General features: G+C 38.4%; 1 protein-coding gene across 2 annotated transcripts in view; it reads left to right on the forward strand.

Annotated features, from left to right (window-relative positions):
* LOC149315905 (suppressor of tumorigenicity 7 protein homolog) overlaps window positions 1-14,977 on the forward strand; it is a 57,069-nt gene that overhangs the window by 20,216 nt on the left and 21,876 nt on the right. For both annotated transcript variants that reach the window (XM_089514404.1, XM_089514405.1), the window contains exon 11: window positions 1,073-1,175. In XM_089514404.1, the coding sequence (XP_089370530.1) occupies window positions 1,073-1,175 (103 nt within the window). The remainder of the gene's footprint in view (window positions 1-1,072; window positions 1,176-14,977) is intronic.

Raw genomic sequence — 14,977 nt, forward strand, 5'->3', positions numbered from 1 at the left:
TAGATATTGTTTGAAATGACTTATATAAATCTTAAAATAGACCATATGAGTTAAAAGTAGCACCATACCAGTGCTCTGTGGAAACAAAGGGTAAGTTACCATGGTCTGAGTACTGAGTGCTTGGAGAATGTGGGTGAAGTTTCTGTCAAAACCCACACAACTGTAGTGTGTTCCACAGTTACAAGCAAGTGACCTGTTCTCAATACAAACAATCTCATATGAAACTTTGGCCCGTGGTGATGATCATGGCATCAGTCAATAATGAACTTTGTATGCAGAATGAAGTGGCTTTCAGATTTACTATATATCCAGATCTTCAACTGGTGTAGTGTGTTATAGGGTGGGAAATAAATTGGTCATCACAATGTTTGCTATCTATTTTGATTTGTACTTAAGCAAGCTGCTGCATGTGATCAGTCTGCCATATGGAGCAGATGCTGCATGATGATTGGAAATAATGTCTTCTTCCAGATGTTACTGGACTGCAGATTCCAGCAACTCCCCATATAGCCAATACTAAGGAATGCTAGAAGTTGTGGTCTAAGAACATTTCGAGGGTTGCATCTTTCCTATCTGTGTCATATGAATTTAATTTTAAATAGCCAGTTTTTGACTGATGGGTTACTTGAACTTTCCAAATGATATACTAGTCTCTTGGGAAGCATTTGTTCTTATTTCTTTAAACTTTAGGTAAGACTTTTCTCTGAGTTTGCAATGTACTGCATTTTCCTGGTTGAAGCCCAGAGTAGTGTACATTCAGTTATACAACTTACATATTAGATGAAAGGCAAATTCTTGTGTTGGTTCAGAGGTTTGCTTTCATTTACCTCTCCTTGATAGCATATTTCAGATTGAAATATAAAATGATGAGCACTTTATTGTTTCTGAAAGACCATATTTTTGCTCTTACCCATGGACTGCAGGATCAGATTCCTGCTACCTCAGGATATCAGCCCAATTAATTTGAGCTTTTGTTCTCAGTTGTTTTCCTTGTCAGTATATGTTTGTGAAAGGCTAGATAATTCTTTGCCTTGCTTTTATTAATGTAACCAGGTTATGGATATTGTTGTAGGTTCTCACCAGAAACAGCTTCTAGAAGAGGTCTTAGCACAGCAGAAATCAGTGCTGTAGAGGCAATACACCGAGCAGTTGAATTTAACCCTCATGTTCCAAAGGTAAGTGTATGCTTGTTTCCCTAGACAACACAGGTAGCTATTTATGCATGATGCAAGAGGTCCTTATTTTGAATGCTTCTTTACATATGCTATATTTAAGACTGAACTTCACATGACTAAGAAACCATTGGAAATCCTGTGTTGTGTCTGTCTTGTAAGACAAGTGTGGTGACAGACACTTGCAGAGCAGAAATGATGGTTGTGACAGAGCAAGCATACATACCTCACCCATATTCTTAATACTCTGCATGGGCTCTAAAACTGGAGTGCAAAGCAAGCAAGCAAAGTGCATAAATTTGCATTGTCTAACGTGGTATAGATGCAGATTATTACAGTTTTAAAAAACATAATGGAAGGTGAGCCAATTAGTTTCCTGTCCAAATAATTTAAAATTATGTATTATTCAGTTTGCACTTTTTACAAGTTCGAGGAAGATTTTCTCTACTGTAAAGTCCCATCATCTACAAGGATTCTCCCCAAATAAATTATAATAGGCTGTTAACCATTCAGGCTGTACCTCTTACCACATCTTAGTTTGTTCACATGGTTGGGGACTTTCTCAGCCCTCCTGTTAAGGCAATGCTCCCTACTACTTAACACTAAGGGGAAATGTTTTTAAAAGAGGAACATATTTTGACTTTACTTGTCAGAGCCTAGAAGATGTAAATCATGAGCGTTCCTAGACTGTTTTAATAACTAAGTCCAAAACACACTGCAGAAATAATCCAGTTTGTGACCGCTTTAACTCTCCTGGCTTAGTGCTAGGGAATCCTGGTAATTGTAGTTTGCTGTGGCACTAGAGCTCTTTCTGATAGAGAAGGCTCAATGTCTCACAAAACTACCATTCCCAGGGTTCCCTAGCACTGAGCCAGGGCAGCTAAAGCAGTCTCAAACTGGATTATTTCTGCAGTGTGTCTTGGACCCAACTCAGGCTGCATCTTCACTCCAGAGACAATCCAGTTTCATACCGTTTTAACTGCCATGGCCCAGTGCTATGAAATCCTGGGAATTGTAGTTTGTTGTCACACCAGAGTTTGCTGAGAGAGAAGGTTAAATATCTCAGAAAACTAGAATTCTCAGGATTGCATAGCACTGAGCCAGGGCAATTAAAGGGTTGTCAAACTGGATTATTTCTGCAGTGCGGTTGCAGCTGAACACATTTCTATTTGGCACAAAGCTTCCTGGACCCCCTTCATGTCAAAATAAGTATCTTAAAAGTATTAGAAGGACTGAAAGATTCTTTGGTTGGTTGTAATGGTAATTTAGAGAGTTGAAATAAGTTACAATTATTTTTATTCAATTAAGATTACGTTTATTTGCAAAAGATCTGCCATATTAACATTACGGGGACTTTTTGGGGATTTTGACTGAATATTTTGTGTGATATGGGGAATTCGGTGTGTTTTGGTCAAACGTTTGGGGAAATATCTTCTAGGCTTGTTGGCAACACTGATGAAGAGATACACAGGTCTAACTTCATGTTGCAAGAAATATGAGGTAGAAAAGGTAGTTTGCATGCATCTTAGGAAAGATGCTCCCTCAGCATGCATGCATCAGCTCCGGACAAAAGGAAGGGAAGATAGTAATGGCGATTCTTCTTCAGGGACAAAAGGTGAGGTGTGCTTTTTTTGGGAAAACAGGAAATGGGGAGGGGCTGTTAGTAAGCAATAAACTACCATAGACATGCGTTACTAGAAGGTCTCAGCATGCGAAGTTGCTATATCCCAATAATATAAGAGTATAATGCGGTAATCTGGGCAATGATTCTATGATTCTGTGTGCATAGAATTTCACATAAAACAAATCATTATAACTTACCTCTTTGACACTATGTAATTACAGTGATGTGCTTCCACTATAACTGCCGTGGTTCAATCCTTTGGCATCCTGGGATTTGCTTTTCAGGGAAGAGTATTTTGCATTCTCAGCCAGAGGGCTTTTAGTGCCTCACCAAAAACTACAGGCCCTGGGATTCCATAGGATGCAGGCATGGCATTTAAAATGGAAACAGTGTCAAAACTGTGTAGTGTGAAAGGGCCCCTAGTTAAATGGTATCGACTTAAACAGTATCTTACCAGTAGGTTTCAGAATTCCATGTTTTGTTATTAGTGTCAGATAGAGTACACCTACTGAATCTGTAGTTCCTTGGTGAATTAACGTTTACAAAAGTTCTACTGATTTAGAATAAAAATTAGATCCAGGCCATAGTATGTGCTAAGGGCTCTATGGAGAAAATGGCTATGGGAGAATGCTTGAGTCCATTGAAGCCATCTTCTTTGTGGAGATGGACTGGTTTATCTAGTGATACAGTATGTTCCATTACTAATGTCAGAAGCCTAGCCAGACAATGTGGCCATTATGGAGGCTAGATCTGCCTCCTTAAGTACTTTGCACATGTATGTCAAAAGAGTTAACTGAATCAGACTAGATGCAACTTTATGAAAAAACAAACAAACATAATTTCTGGATGTTTATTAAGAGCCAAAACTCAAAATGTATGCTTATTCAAACTTCCCTGAGATGTATAAAGTCACAGGCACTCTAGATGGCACTGCTGAGTTAACTTCAGAATGTAGCATATTTATCCAGTTAGTTTCTCAATGAGATCCTGTTCCACAATGAATTTTCCTTTAGCTTATTATTCTATCACAGAGTCACAGATCTCCATATGAATTTCATAAAGTAAATGGACTATAAAGTTTCCCTCTCATAATAAGATAGTTCAGGCAGCAGATAGTTCTTAAAATTTTTCTTGTAGTTATAATACAGTTGGCCCTCCGTTTTTCTGGGGGATCCGTTCTGGACCCCCCCAGCAAAAACAGAGACTCGCATATATTCAAGCCCCATAGACTTGAATGGGGCGAGTGCAAGCGGGGCATGTGCTGTGGGGACATATCCCATTAAAAATAACGGAGGTCGCCCCTCCGTGAATATTTAAAGCCACGGACCTCAAGTCAGTGAGTAAGGAGGGGCAACTGCACTCATAAACAAAAGACTAAAATTCAGAAAATCTGTAGGTTGAAAATGACTACACCAAGCTGGACAATTATTTATTTTTTAAAGATGATTTTATTATAAATTGCACTGATACCTTTGGATAAAGGACAAAACATACACATTTTAATAAATAAATATTATTTGATATTAAAAAGTTAGCAAATTGTAATGCTGGCTTTTAAATTAGTTTTGTTTGTTTGTTTCATTAAAAAAACTTATATCCTACTCTTTAACACAGTGCAGTGTACAACATAAAGAAATTAAAACATATCCAGGTTAAAAGCATAAATAGCAACCGGTAAAAAGTTTTCAAAACTACAGCAGTTTAAAACCATGGTTATATATGAAATAAATTACTCTTTCAATAAAAAGCCATGTTTTAATTTAGCACCAGTGTTGGCACCAGTTTAACCTTCAAGGGGCGGCCTTACTCCAATCGTGATATCACAAGCAAGAAGACCCTCCTCCATGTTCTCCCGCTTCATATTGCCCTTACTGGACACAGAAGATGGCACCCCCTGTAGACTTCAATTTTGCTCCTTCAAGTATCAAAGTCCCAAGCCATTTAGAACTTTAGATATTACAAGAGCTTTGAATCTAGACCTAAAGTGATGTTTGTTACTGTAATTCTCAGAATCTTTTTTAAAAAAACATACAATGTTTCTGGTGTCATAGTATTAGTTGCAACATTAATTACAACATTTTATTCCCACCCTTGAGTTCAGTTGCATCAGTGAAATTACATTTTGGTAGTATAAAATGGGATGCGGTGTCTTAGTGGTTAACATTCAGGTTTTCTGCCAGTTCTGATACTCAGAAGATTGGAAGGTTGACAGTTTGAGGTCCGAGTGCTGCTTGATGGGGTGAGCTCCCATCACTAGCTTCTGTCAACTTAGCAGTTCAAAAGCATGCAAATGCAAGTAAATAAAAAGTACCACTTAGGTAGGAAGGTAACAGTGTTTGGTGCAGCCATGCTGGCCACATGACCACCAGAACAGTCCTCGGACAATGCTGGCTCTTTGGCTTAGAAATGGAGATGAGCACTGCCCGCTACAGTTGGTTATGACTAGACATTCATGTCAAGGGACTACCTTTACCTTTACCCATCACACTGTAGGTTCTCTCCAGAAACAGCCTCTAGAAAAATAATTTTTTAAAAAGAGACTTTGGAAAAGCCCAAATATTGAGCCAACAAATTAAGAAAGCACACAAAGAAAATGTAAGAATAAGTGGACATGGAGAAGGCAGCAGTTGGCAAAACTTTTGGAGCTATATTGTGAGGACTGAGGCTTCTGTAGAAGCTAGAAGAGGCCATTGTAGAGTTTCTAAGAGATGAGTGTCCTTAAAACTGTTTTCATACTAACATGTTAATTGGCTCATGTATTTGTTTTGTAGTTGCTCACAAGCTGTAAAATGGATTTTCAGACCCATCCTTGAGGTTGCCTCCCTTTTGTTTTGCTCCTTTGTTTTTTAGCACCAAAAAGTCTGGGTTCAGTGTCCCTTAGGAAGCACATTTTCTTATGTGAAGCCCTCCCTGAAATATGATATGCTGGCACATGTATTGCTGTAGGTGTTCCTGCGTTTCAGTGATAGTATTCTCATCTAGCAACAAAGTGCTTTTTTTTTGGGGGGGGGGGGGAGGGCTTAGGCTAGAACATTCAGATTTTCTGCCAGATTTTGATTTGAGCAAATAATCTTTTATTTCTGAATAGCTAGTTTTATTTCATTTCAGATTGTATTTATTTTAAAGCTGTATGAAATTTATTACATCTCTATTGCTGTTTTTCCAAACTGTCTTAGTCTCTGGCTTTGATGGAAGATTTCTTATAAACCAAACATATTTAAGAGTACCAAACATAAACACCTCTGTCCTATTGGATGTTTTTGAGTTCCTGAACTAATGATAAAGTTGGTAGGCCAAAGCAGTTTTAGGGATCTTCTTACAAATTCCCTGATGATTCTCCAGCCAGAGACACATGCAAGATGTATTTATATGGTACCCTCATTATGTAGTTACATCTTCTTTGTTGATTTGTTCAGGGATCCAATGATGGGGTGTAATTTTCAAGCCTGATTGTTGCATTCCTGTTTGAAGCATGCTGATTGGTTTTCTAGTACAGAGTTCGGAATTTTGTGGCACTCCAGATGTTTTGGACTGCAACTCCCAGCATTTTTCAATGTTGGCTATATGGTAAGAACCACTGGAAGTTGACAGCCAAAAACAAGTGGTAGTCCATGTAATCAGTCACATCATATCTATTCTGCATGGCAAACCCACCCCTATTGTAACTTAAAGTATGTTTGTCGCTGTGTGCCTTCAAGTCATTTCTGACTTACGGCAACCCTAAAATGACCTATCATTAGGTTTTCTTGGCAAAATTTGTTCAGGGGAAGTTTTCCATTTCCTTTCCCTGAAGCTGAGAGTATGTGACTTGCCCAAGGTCCAGTAGGTTTCATAGCCGAGCAGGAATTGAACCCTGGTCTCCAACACTATGCCACAATGTGTGATCCCCTAAATTAAGAGAAGATGTTGGAGGTTTTTCAGTGTAACTAAATAAAAGCAAATGTTTTTGCTTGGGTAGTGGCACTTGTTGTCAAAGCTCTGGTTGCAATATGAGCTCAGTTATTTAAAACCTCATTCAGATATGGATTTCAGAAAAATAATCTCTGGAAAAATAGCAAGTTGCTCTGTTTACTATTAAATCTTCAAGAAATACAAATGATAGGGTATGCAACCTGTGAGGCTGTTCTCATTGTTTTGGTTGTGAGGTGAAATGAAGGGGCATGGGACAACTAACACTCCTAGTAATTTGCTTCCCTCCTTAGGGAGATCCATCTACTAGTTTGAGAACCATGAGAACAAAATAACTGGCTAGGAAAAAGTGATCCTATCAGCATTATTCTGGACAGCTTTATCAGTAGGCAGTCAGAAATATACTGTTATTGTATATAGAAGTAGGTTAAAAACAAAAACTCCACCCCTCTAGGGAAGAACTTGTTTTTCTGTGTGCTTTTATTAGCTTTTTACAGAGTACAGTTATTAATGGACCAGCTTCTTGATCTAGTAGGAAGTGAAAGCTTTTTCTAAATGTCTGAAATGTAGAATTTTATCCAGCTGAAAATTAGATGTATCAGATAAATTAGCCAATAAGAAACAGATGGATTCTCTGAAATGCACTTTAGTTAATAAGTTATTTCCATCCTTTTGTTTGTAACTTTAGTTCAAAATGAACTATACACCATTTCTCTTTGAATGCAAATCCTGAATGGTAGATATTGGTGAGGAGGTGGGCTGCTATGACCAGCTGAAATCCTGAGTGTTTTTTCGTTTCATAAAGCCATCTGATTTAAGAAGTGACTCAAGGTGCACAGTCACTCCAGGGTTTAGAATCTTATGTAAGAGGAGATTGCAGAGTCAAACAAAATTGGAAGGAAAAGAAACTTTTGGCACCACACTATGTATGGGCATAGATGGCTTTTTAAGATACTGTTGTTGTTGAAAGCAGCTTTGAACATTTTGAAATGGAAAGGCAGGTTATAAATCTTGGACAGATGTTTATGTATTAAGTTTGGAGGTAGAGTGGAAGGTATTGCTTATTACAGAATGTTATTGTTGTCTTCTTCCATGGAGAATAAAACTTCATACAGCGCGCCTGCGCCATACGCGAGTGCGCCATACGCGGCCTTGAGCATACGCGCTCAAGCCGCGGGGCGGAAGGGGCAGCGCGTCCCATTCAATTGAATGGGCGCGTGCGCCCGCGCCACCGCGCACGAGCCCCATTGTTTCCAATGGGGCTTGAGCATAGGCGGAATTCGCCTTACGCAGAGGGATCCGGAACGGATCCCCCGCGTAAGGCGAGGACGGACTGTAATTAGTTTCTTTCCTTTCCTTCATATCATGTAGATACAAATACCACATCACATTGATAGGAAGTACCCAGTTCTCCAGCTTTCTTCTTGCCTGAATTCAGTAACTAAGTTAGTGCCTATATTCCTTAGTGGGGAGAATTTAAAGCAAGACCAGAGGAGAAATTTGTTTGATTGTTTATTTTGTGGAAGAGCTAGATAGCCACAAAAACGTGTGCTAAAATATAAAGTGCTGCTAGATCCTTTCCCCCATCTCTTCTCCTTTTCCTAACAGACTAAGGGCCAGAACTGACTGGAAAGTTAAACCACTTTCTGGGCAGCTTCAGGATGTTCTGGGAGTATGACATTTACATGCTGTATGCCGCCGGAGCTCCCAGAAGCCGCCCTGGGGTTGTGGCTGGGCCACTTAAAGCGGCTTTTTACTGGCCCAAATAGGAGCAAATCTTTTCTGCTCCTATTTGGGCTGCTCTAGGGTGGATTGGGGCCACGGTGTGTGGTTGCTGTGGCTCTGGAGCAAGTAGCTGTGGGGTGGCCCTGATTCATCCTTTTCAGGCAGTCTGTTCTGCCCCTAACATGGTTACTTCTTTGAAAACCTGACTGAGGAGAATGCAGGAACATGGGTATGTCAGGCATGCACAGACTTTCCCATTGCCCCAGATGATCCAGTTTAATGCCTGTCTGAACTCACTTACTTCCTGTAGGGGCCAGCCACTCAAGGGATGTGGGAAAAGTTTGTTTAGTTCACTTTTTAATGTTAGCTTACCTGATTTGCATTTCTTGAAGCAATAAGTGAACTGAAATTCAGTTCTTCCATCAAAAAAAGTATAGGAAAAATGTGTGCCTTCAGGAAATGTGCACACAGAAATGCCTCAGTGAAAATAACCAACATTATTTTCCTTTAAGCAAGCCTGTACAAAAATACAAACATTAGAAAAATGTGCATAAAATACACATATTACAACACGCACACACACAATATACATTCTATCTCAAAGAAGAATGATGCAAAAACAACATTGAAAAAGAAGAAATGGAGTTAATCAAACTAGCAGTTTCGTTCATTCTCATTCATTTGTATGACATTGGTCTGAGAAATAATCAGGCTCATAGTGTGCCTGAAAGGCAGAGGGGAAAGATTTCCCTTGTTATACTACCCAAAAATAATTACCAGAAATTGGCATAAAATTGCCAAATGGAGTAAGTAAATGAAAGATTGGATACTGTATTCTTGTAGGAATTGATTGTTTGTACGTTTTTATACAGTGGCCATAGAATGGAACTATTAGTAGTTGTATGTTTTGTCTGTACTAGTTTTCCAAAATTATTAAACATTATTTTGAAAAGTACTTCTATCTTTCATAATATTTTCCTCTGTAAATAATCAAATAAGAAGACATATGAAGCTGCTTTAATGGACAAGGATGGTATCAGCACAATAACTATGTTAGGAGAGACTTTAAACATCATTTGTGTTCAGATCTTACTTTAGCAGGATATTCTTCTGGCAAAGCTGGGAGCTAGTTCTAAGACCATAAGAGGAAGAAAAAGTGTATGATAGTCTTGCAGACAAGTCAATGAACTGTGGGCTCAATAATATTGCAGTAAGATGAATCTTTAATTTGTTGATAGAGCAAATCCAGAGGGTGCTCATCAATGATTGCTCTTCGTCCTGGAGAAAAGTGACTAGTGAGGTGCTTCAGGGTTTTGTCTGGGTCCTGTGTTGTTTAATGATGCAGTATATATTATTATATAAATGATATAAATGATGGAATACAAGACATGCTTGGCAAATTTGCGGTTGACACCAAATTAGAACAGTAGTTAATACCCCAGAGAACAGGAATAGAATTCAACATGACCTTGACAGATTGGAGAAATAAATTTCAACAGGATAAATGTAAGACAATCAATAATGGTTTGAGTGTTTGACTAGGATTGTGGAGACCAGGGTTCAAATTCCTGATCAGCCACAGAATCTCACTGGATGACTTGGACAAGTCATACTCTCTCAGCCTCAGAGCAGGGCAATGCCAGCCTCCCCTCTGACAAATCTTGCCAAGAAAACCCCTTGATAGGATCATCTTAGGATTTCCTTAAGATGGAAATGACTTGAAGGCACACAGCAACAAAATGTTCCCTGCTATGTCTAGGCTGCAAACATGAAATGCACAAATATAGCCTTGATGTGGCTTGAGAGCAGCAAGTGTGAAAAAGTTCTAGGGATCTTAGTAGACCACAAGCTAAATGTGATGCAGCAGCAGGAGTGCAGTGTCCAAATTGAGGGAAGTAGTAGTGACACTCTATTCTGCTTTGCTCATACATCACCTGGAATACAGTGTCCAGTTCTGGGCATCACAATTCAAGAAAGCTATTGCCAAGCTAGAATTTGTTCAGAGAAAGGTGATCAGTGGTCTGAAACCAACCTTTATGAGGAACGCCTGAGGGAGCTGGGTATGCTTGGGGAAGAGAAGTTGGAGTGGTAACTTGATACCATCTCCAATTATCTGAAGGGATGACATTTAGAAGATAAAGTGAGGGGTTTTTTGTTATTATTTTTGTTTGCTTCAGAAACTATAACACACATGAATGGATTCAAATTACAAGAAAAGAAATTCCACCTAAACATTAGAAAGGATTTCTTCACTGTAAGAGCGGTTCAATAGAATACCTTCTATATCTCTAGAGGTCTTAAAACAGAGGTTGGATTGTCATCTTTCAGGAGTGCTTTAGTTGTGTATTTTTCATGGCAAGAGGTTGAATTAGATGGCCCTTGTGATTTCTTCCAACTTTGATTCTATGTTCTGAACTTTTTATTTAAATATTAATTATGACAATGTTTATTTTTTATTACTTTCTCTTCAGCCAAAGTCCTTCAAACAATTTATGGAAAAGTAAATGATTCTTTAAATGATGCTTCATAGATTTAACCCGTTAGATTTCATTCATACATTACATTAACTGTGTGATTTTTGTCTTAACATGCTTCTGCATGAATATTTATTGCTGATAAGTACCTCCAAGTCAGCTTTGATTTAAGGAGATCCTATGAATAAGAGACTTCAAGTCACCCTGTCATCAGCCTTCATGAGGTCTTACAAACTCAGGGTCGTGGCTTCCTTTATTGTAGAAATGCAGTATTCCTCTTTTTCTACTGCCCTCAACCTTACCAAGCATTATTGTCTTTTGTAGTGAGTCATGTCTTCTCATGACATGTCCAAAATGCAACAGTTTCATTTTAGTCATCTTGGTTTATAGGAAGGTATCAAACTTGATTTGCTCTAGGATCCATTTATTTGTCTTTTAGCAGTACGGTGCACCCTTGATATCCATGGGAGATCCGTTCCGAACCCCTCCACCCACAGATAGAACAAATGTAGGACCTTAAGTCCCATTCTTAATGGGCATGCACTCCTGCTCGCACCACCACATGCACGCACATCCATTCAAAAAGCTGGGGCTTGCCATCCACGGAGGCTTAAACAGCAGATGGCAAGCCCGCACTTGGCATGGGTGCACTGTATATATTATCCTCAACATTCTCCTGCAGCACCACATTTCAAATGAGATTATTTTCTCCTTACCAGTTTTTTCCCCACTGTCCAGCTTTTACAACCATACATATAGCTCAGAAATACAATGTCATGAACAATCCTGACTTTGATATTCACTGTTACATTTGAAGATGTTGTCTAATTTTTTTGTTGCTGCCCTTCCAAGTCCTAGTCTTCTGACCTGAGTTCAGTCTCCATTTTGATGATGACTGAGCCAAGGTATAGGAAATGTTTGACTATCTCAGTATCTTAATTGTCTCCTTTAAAGTTCTTTGGTCATTATTTTTGTTTTCTTCATGTTGTTTTTGCAATTTCTTCCATAATCATTCCAAGACTTTGCTATTTTCTGCTAGTAGTATGGTGTCATCTTCATATCTTGATTGATTGCGGGTTTTTTGACAGGAGCAGGTGAGACCCTCCATAGTCTCCTGAGGGCTAATGCAGCCCTTTTCACAATTTCTCACACCTGGACTAAACCCAGCCTATGTAAGAAACAGAGTTGGAGCCCTGACAATATGGAAACATTTGCCAGTGTACTTTACCACCACTGTAACGTTTGAAACATGCTGGAGTAGAACTGAGTGGTTTAAATGCCCAGCCATACCACAGGTACATTTCCAAAACAATTTTTTGGGGCAATATTAGCAGGATAACTACAAATTCTGCTAGCAAAAATTAAACTTTACCTGTGCAAAAGCCTTTATTTTTTTTCCATTTGACCTGCTCATTGTAATTTTTTTTATAAATATTGCGATAGTAGGGTCTTAGCTATTTTTGACATCGAAGATATTTAGAATACATTTATTACAATAAATCCATAAATAAAGTGTGAAATATGTCTGGTAAAAGCTAGTAACTTAAAAGCATCCCACAGGGTTAGTTAAATGGGCTATCTTGAAACACAAAATTTTGTAAGCTGATGTAATTGTCTACTTTTTCTCCCTGAGCACCATACCTCCAGGCTAGATTTTAACAACATATTTCCATACCCTTTCATTAGTCATAATATGTAACAATTAAAGTCTTCCTGGTACTCTAGTAAAGTCTGCATTGCCTATTAGAATAAGCCAGGATGAGAAACTTCCTCCTCCCTCCACTTTCTCCTTAAATGAATGTGTATAATTGGAACCTCAGCCCATCCAGCTCTGCACATTCCTGACGCTGATGATATATGGCCCTTGCAGTCTTGATAGTAGAAGGATGGCTTATCCCTGCACCTAATCCTCTTCTGATAATCAGAGCATCCAAATGGCTCTTGCCTTGAAGGTTTGAATTTATCCATCCAGTCTTCTGTCTGCCTGTCCAGTCTGATAGAATGTGCACTAAGAGAGCTAATTGCTGAGAGAATTTGCTCCTTGCCTGCATGACTGATCAAGAGCACAGAAAGTTTATTTCAGACAGTCTCAGACAGATTTTTCTTCAGCCTTTTGCCTTAGGGGGAGAAGATTATGATGTATTATCATTATCTAAGAGTTAGGTATCTCTTAGCTGCTTCAGAAGGCCTGTGTCTTGAAGGAGTTCAATATGTTTGGCTTGTCTTTTTCACTAGCTTTACATTTTGTCAAGAAAATTAGTGCTGCATGTTATCAATAATTCTATCTTCCTTTATGGTAATTATATCTGAAAGAAAGCATTGTAATAGTACAGTACTACTCCCCAGGCAACAAGAGATTGTAGGAAAGGAAAGAGCATGATGTACTTGCCTGTGTTACATGCAGACACAATTTCTTCACCTTAGGATAAGAGGTCAGTCTTATTCCAAGTTGTTTTCTCAGTTTTAAAGTGATCATGACTAATGCATTTTAATATTTACCATTGCACTGATCTATACTACCTAAGATTATCTTTACTGATAATGTGTGCTAAACCTGAAAGTTACATATTCAATTGAAAAAAGACAGGAACAGACATTGTTTTAGACATTTATTTTTTCTCTCTGCTTAAAATAGTCAGAACTAAACTTTTAAATGAGAAATGATTTTTTAAAAAGCTACAACCAAGAGATATAACCTCATGTGCACCCATGTATGCATATGTTCTTTCACATCACTTGTTGATTTATGATGACCCTATGAATTTCATAGGGTTCTCTAAGGCAAGGAGATGGTTTTGCCAGTTACTACTTCTGAAATATAGCCAACAGCACCTGGTATTCATTGGCAGTATTTCACCCAAATACTAATCAGAGCTGATCCTGCTTACCTTCCAAAGTCAGAAGGGATGTGGTGCCTTTTGGGTATTTAAGCTAAATAATAAAATCACTGCTAAGTTTGTATAAGATTGCTAATGAAGATATAGGTGAATTCTAAATTCTAAATGCTTTGTTTGCAACTTAATAATTGATTAGAGGTCTAAAGGAGGTAGAGGGAAGCTGACCTTAGATTCAAAATTTCACAGCAAATACTGTGTCTGGCTGGAAATTAAATTAATGGGAAATCTGCAAAGGGTTATGTTTTTAATATCTTTCACTTGGTTTCACATTTCAATAAAAGTAGTGACGATGAGAACAAATATTAATGTAGATGCTGAGAAGTGACAGGATCGCTGGAACTATGTGGTAGAGAGAGACACAACTTTGGTTTTGGCATTTACATTTCATAACTAAAATATTCAGGTTCAGTGAAGACAAGTGATAGCTAAGCAACAGCTTTAAAACTATTTTTCCTAAAACTTTCATTGGTTTATGCTGAGTGTTTCCATGTCTTAAAACTGAAAGTCAGACAAACTTTAACCCCTGAGTTGAAGTGATTCTACAAGTTGATATATTAATTTAGTTCAAATTTGACCATTGTTGCAACTTTACCTTCTCATATTTATGAAAGCTAGCTGAACACCAAACTAGTAATTGCACAGACCATGAGGACTCATGTCAGAGGTCAGATATTTAAGACCATTTTCCCACAATGGCCTTGTGTGAGTGATCCCTTACTGTGTTAAAAAATTGTCAAAGAGGATTAAATGGGATTAGTAAGAATATTGCCCTCCCAGAAGTAGCCCCAAGACACTAGCCCAAGAACCTAGCCAGGCAGTAAATGTACTTTATTTGACCAGGGCACAACCTTGGCTACATTCCTTCAAGAATCTGAATAGGAAAAGTTAAGTCTCCTAAACTGGATTAGTAAATAATCTCATGGTTTGTGGCATCTGCTGAAATAAATCAGCAAGTTGGGTGCATTCTTACAATTTGGGGGAGAGCTGATGGAATTATTGGCTACAGTGATCAAAGATAGGATTAGTTCTGGCCGTTATTGAGTGGAACAAACCAATTCATAAGCAAGTTCTAGAAAGTCATTCATTTAATGTTAACTGCCTGATATTTACCTCAAGGAATACTCAAGGAGAGTATTTAATAATCTTATGTGTTTGGGAGAAGGATACAGAATGAGT

The sequence above is a fragment of the Sceloporus occidentalis genome, unplaced genomic scaffold (genome assembly GCF_023333645.1).
Source record: "Sceloporus occidentalis isolate IW3139 unplaced genomic scaffold, rSceOcc1.0.p SCAF_3, whole genome shotgun sequence".
Taxonomy (NCBI): domain Eukaryota; kingdom Metazoa; phylum Chordata; class Lepidosauria; order Squamata; family Phrynosomatidae; genus Sceloporus; species Sceloporus occidentalis.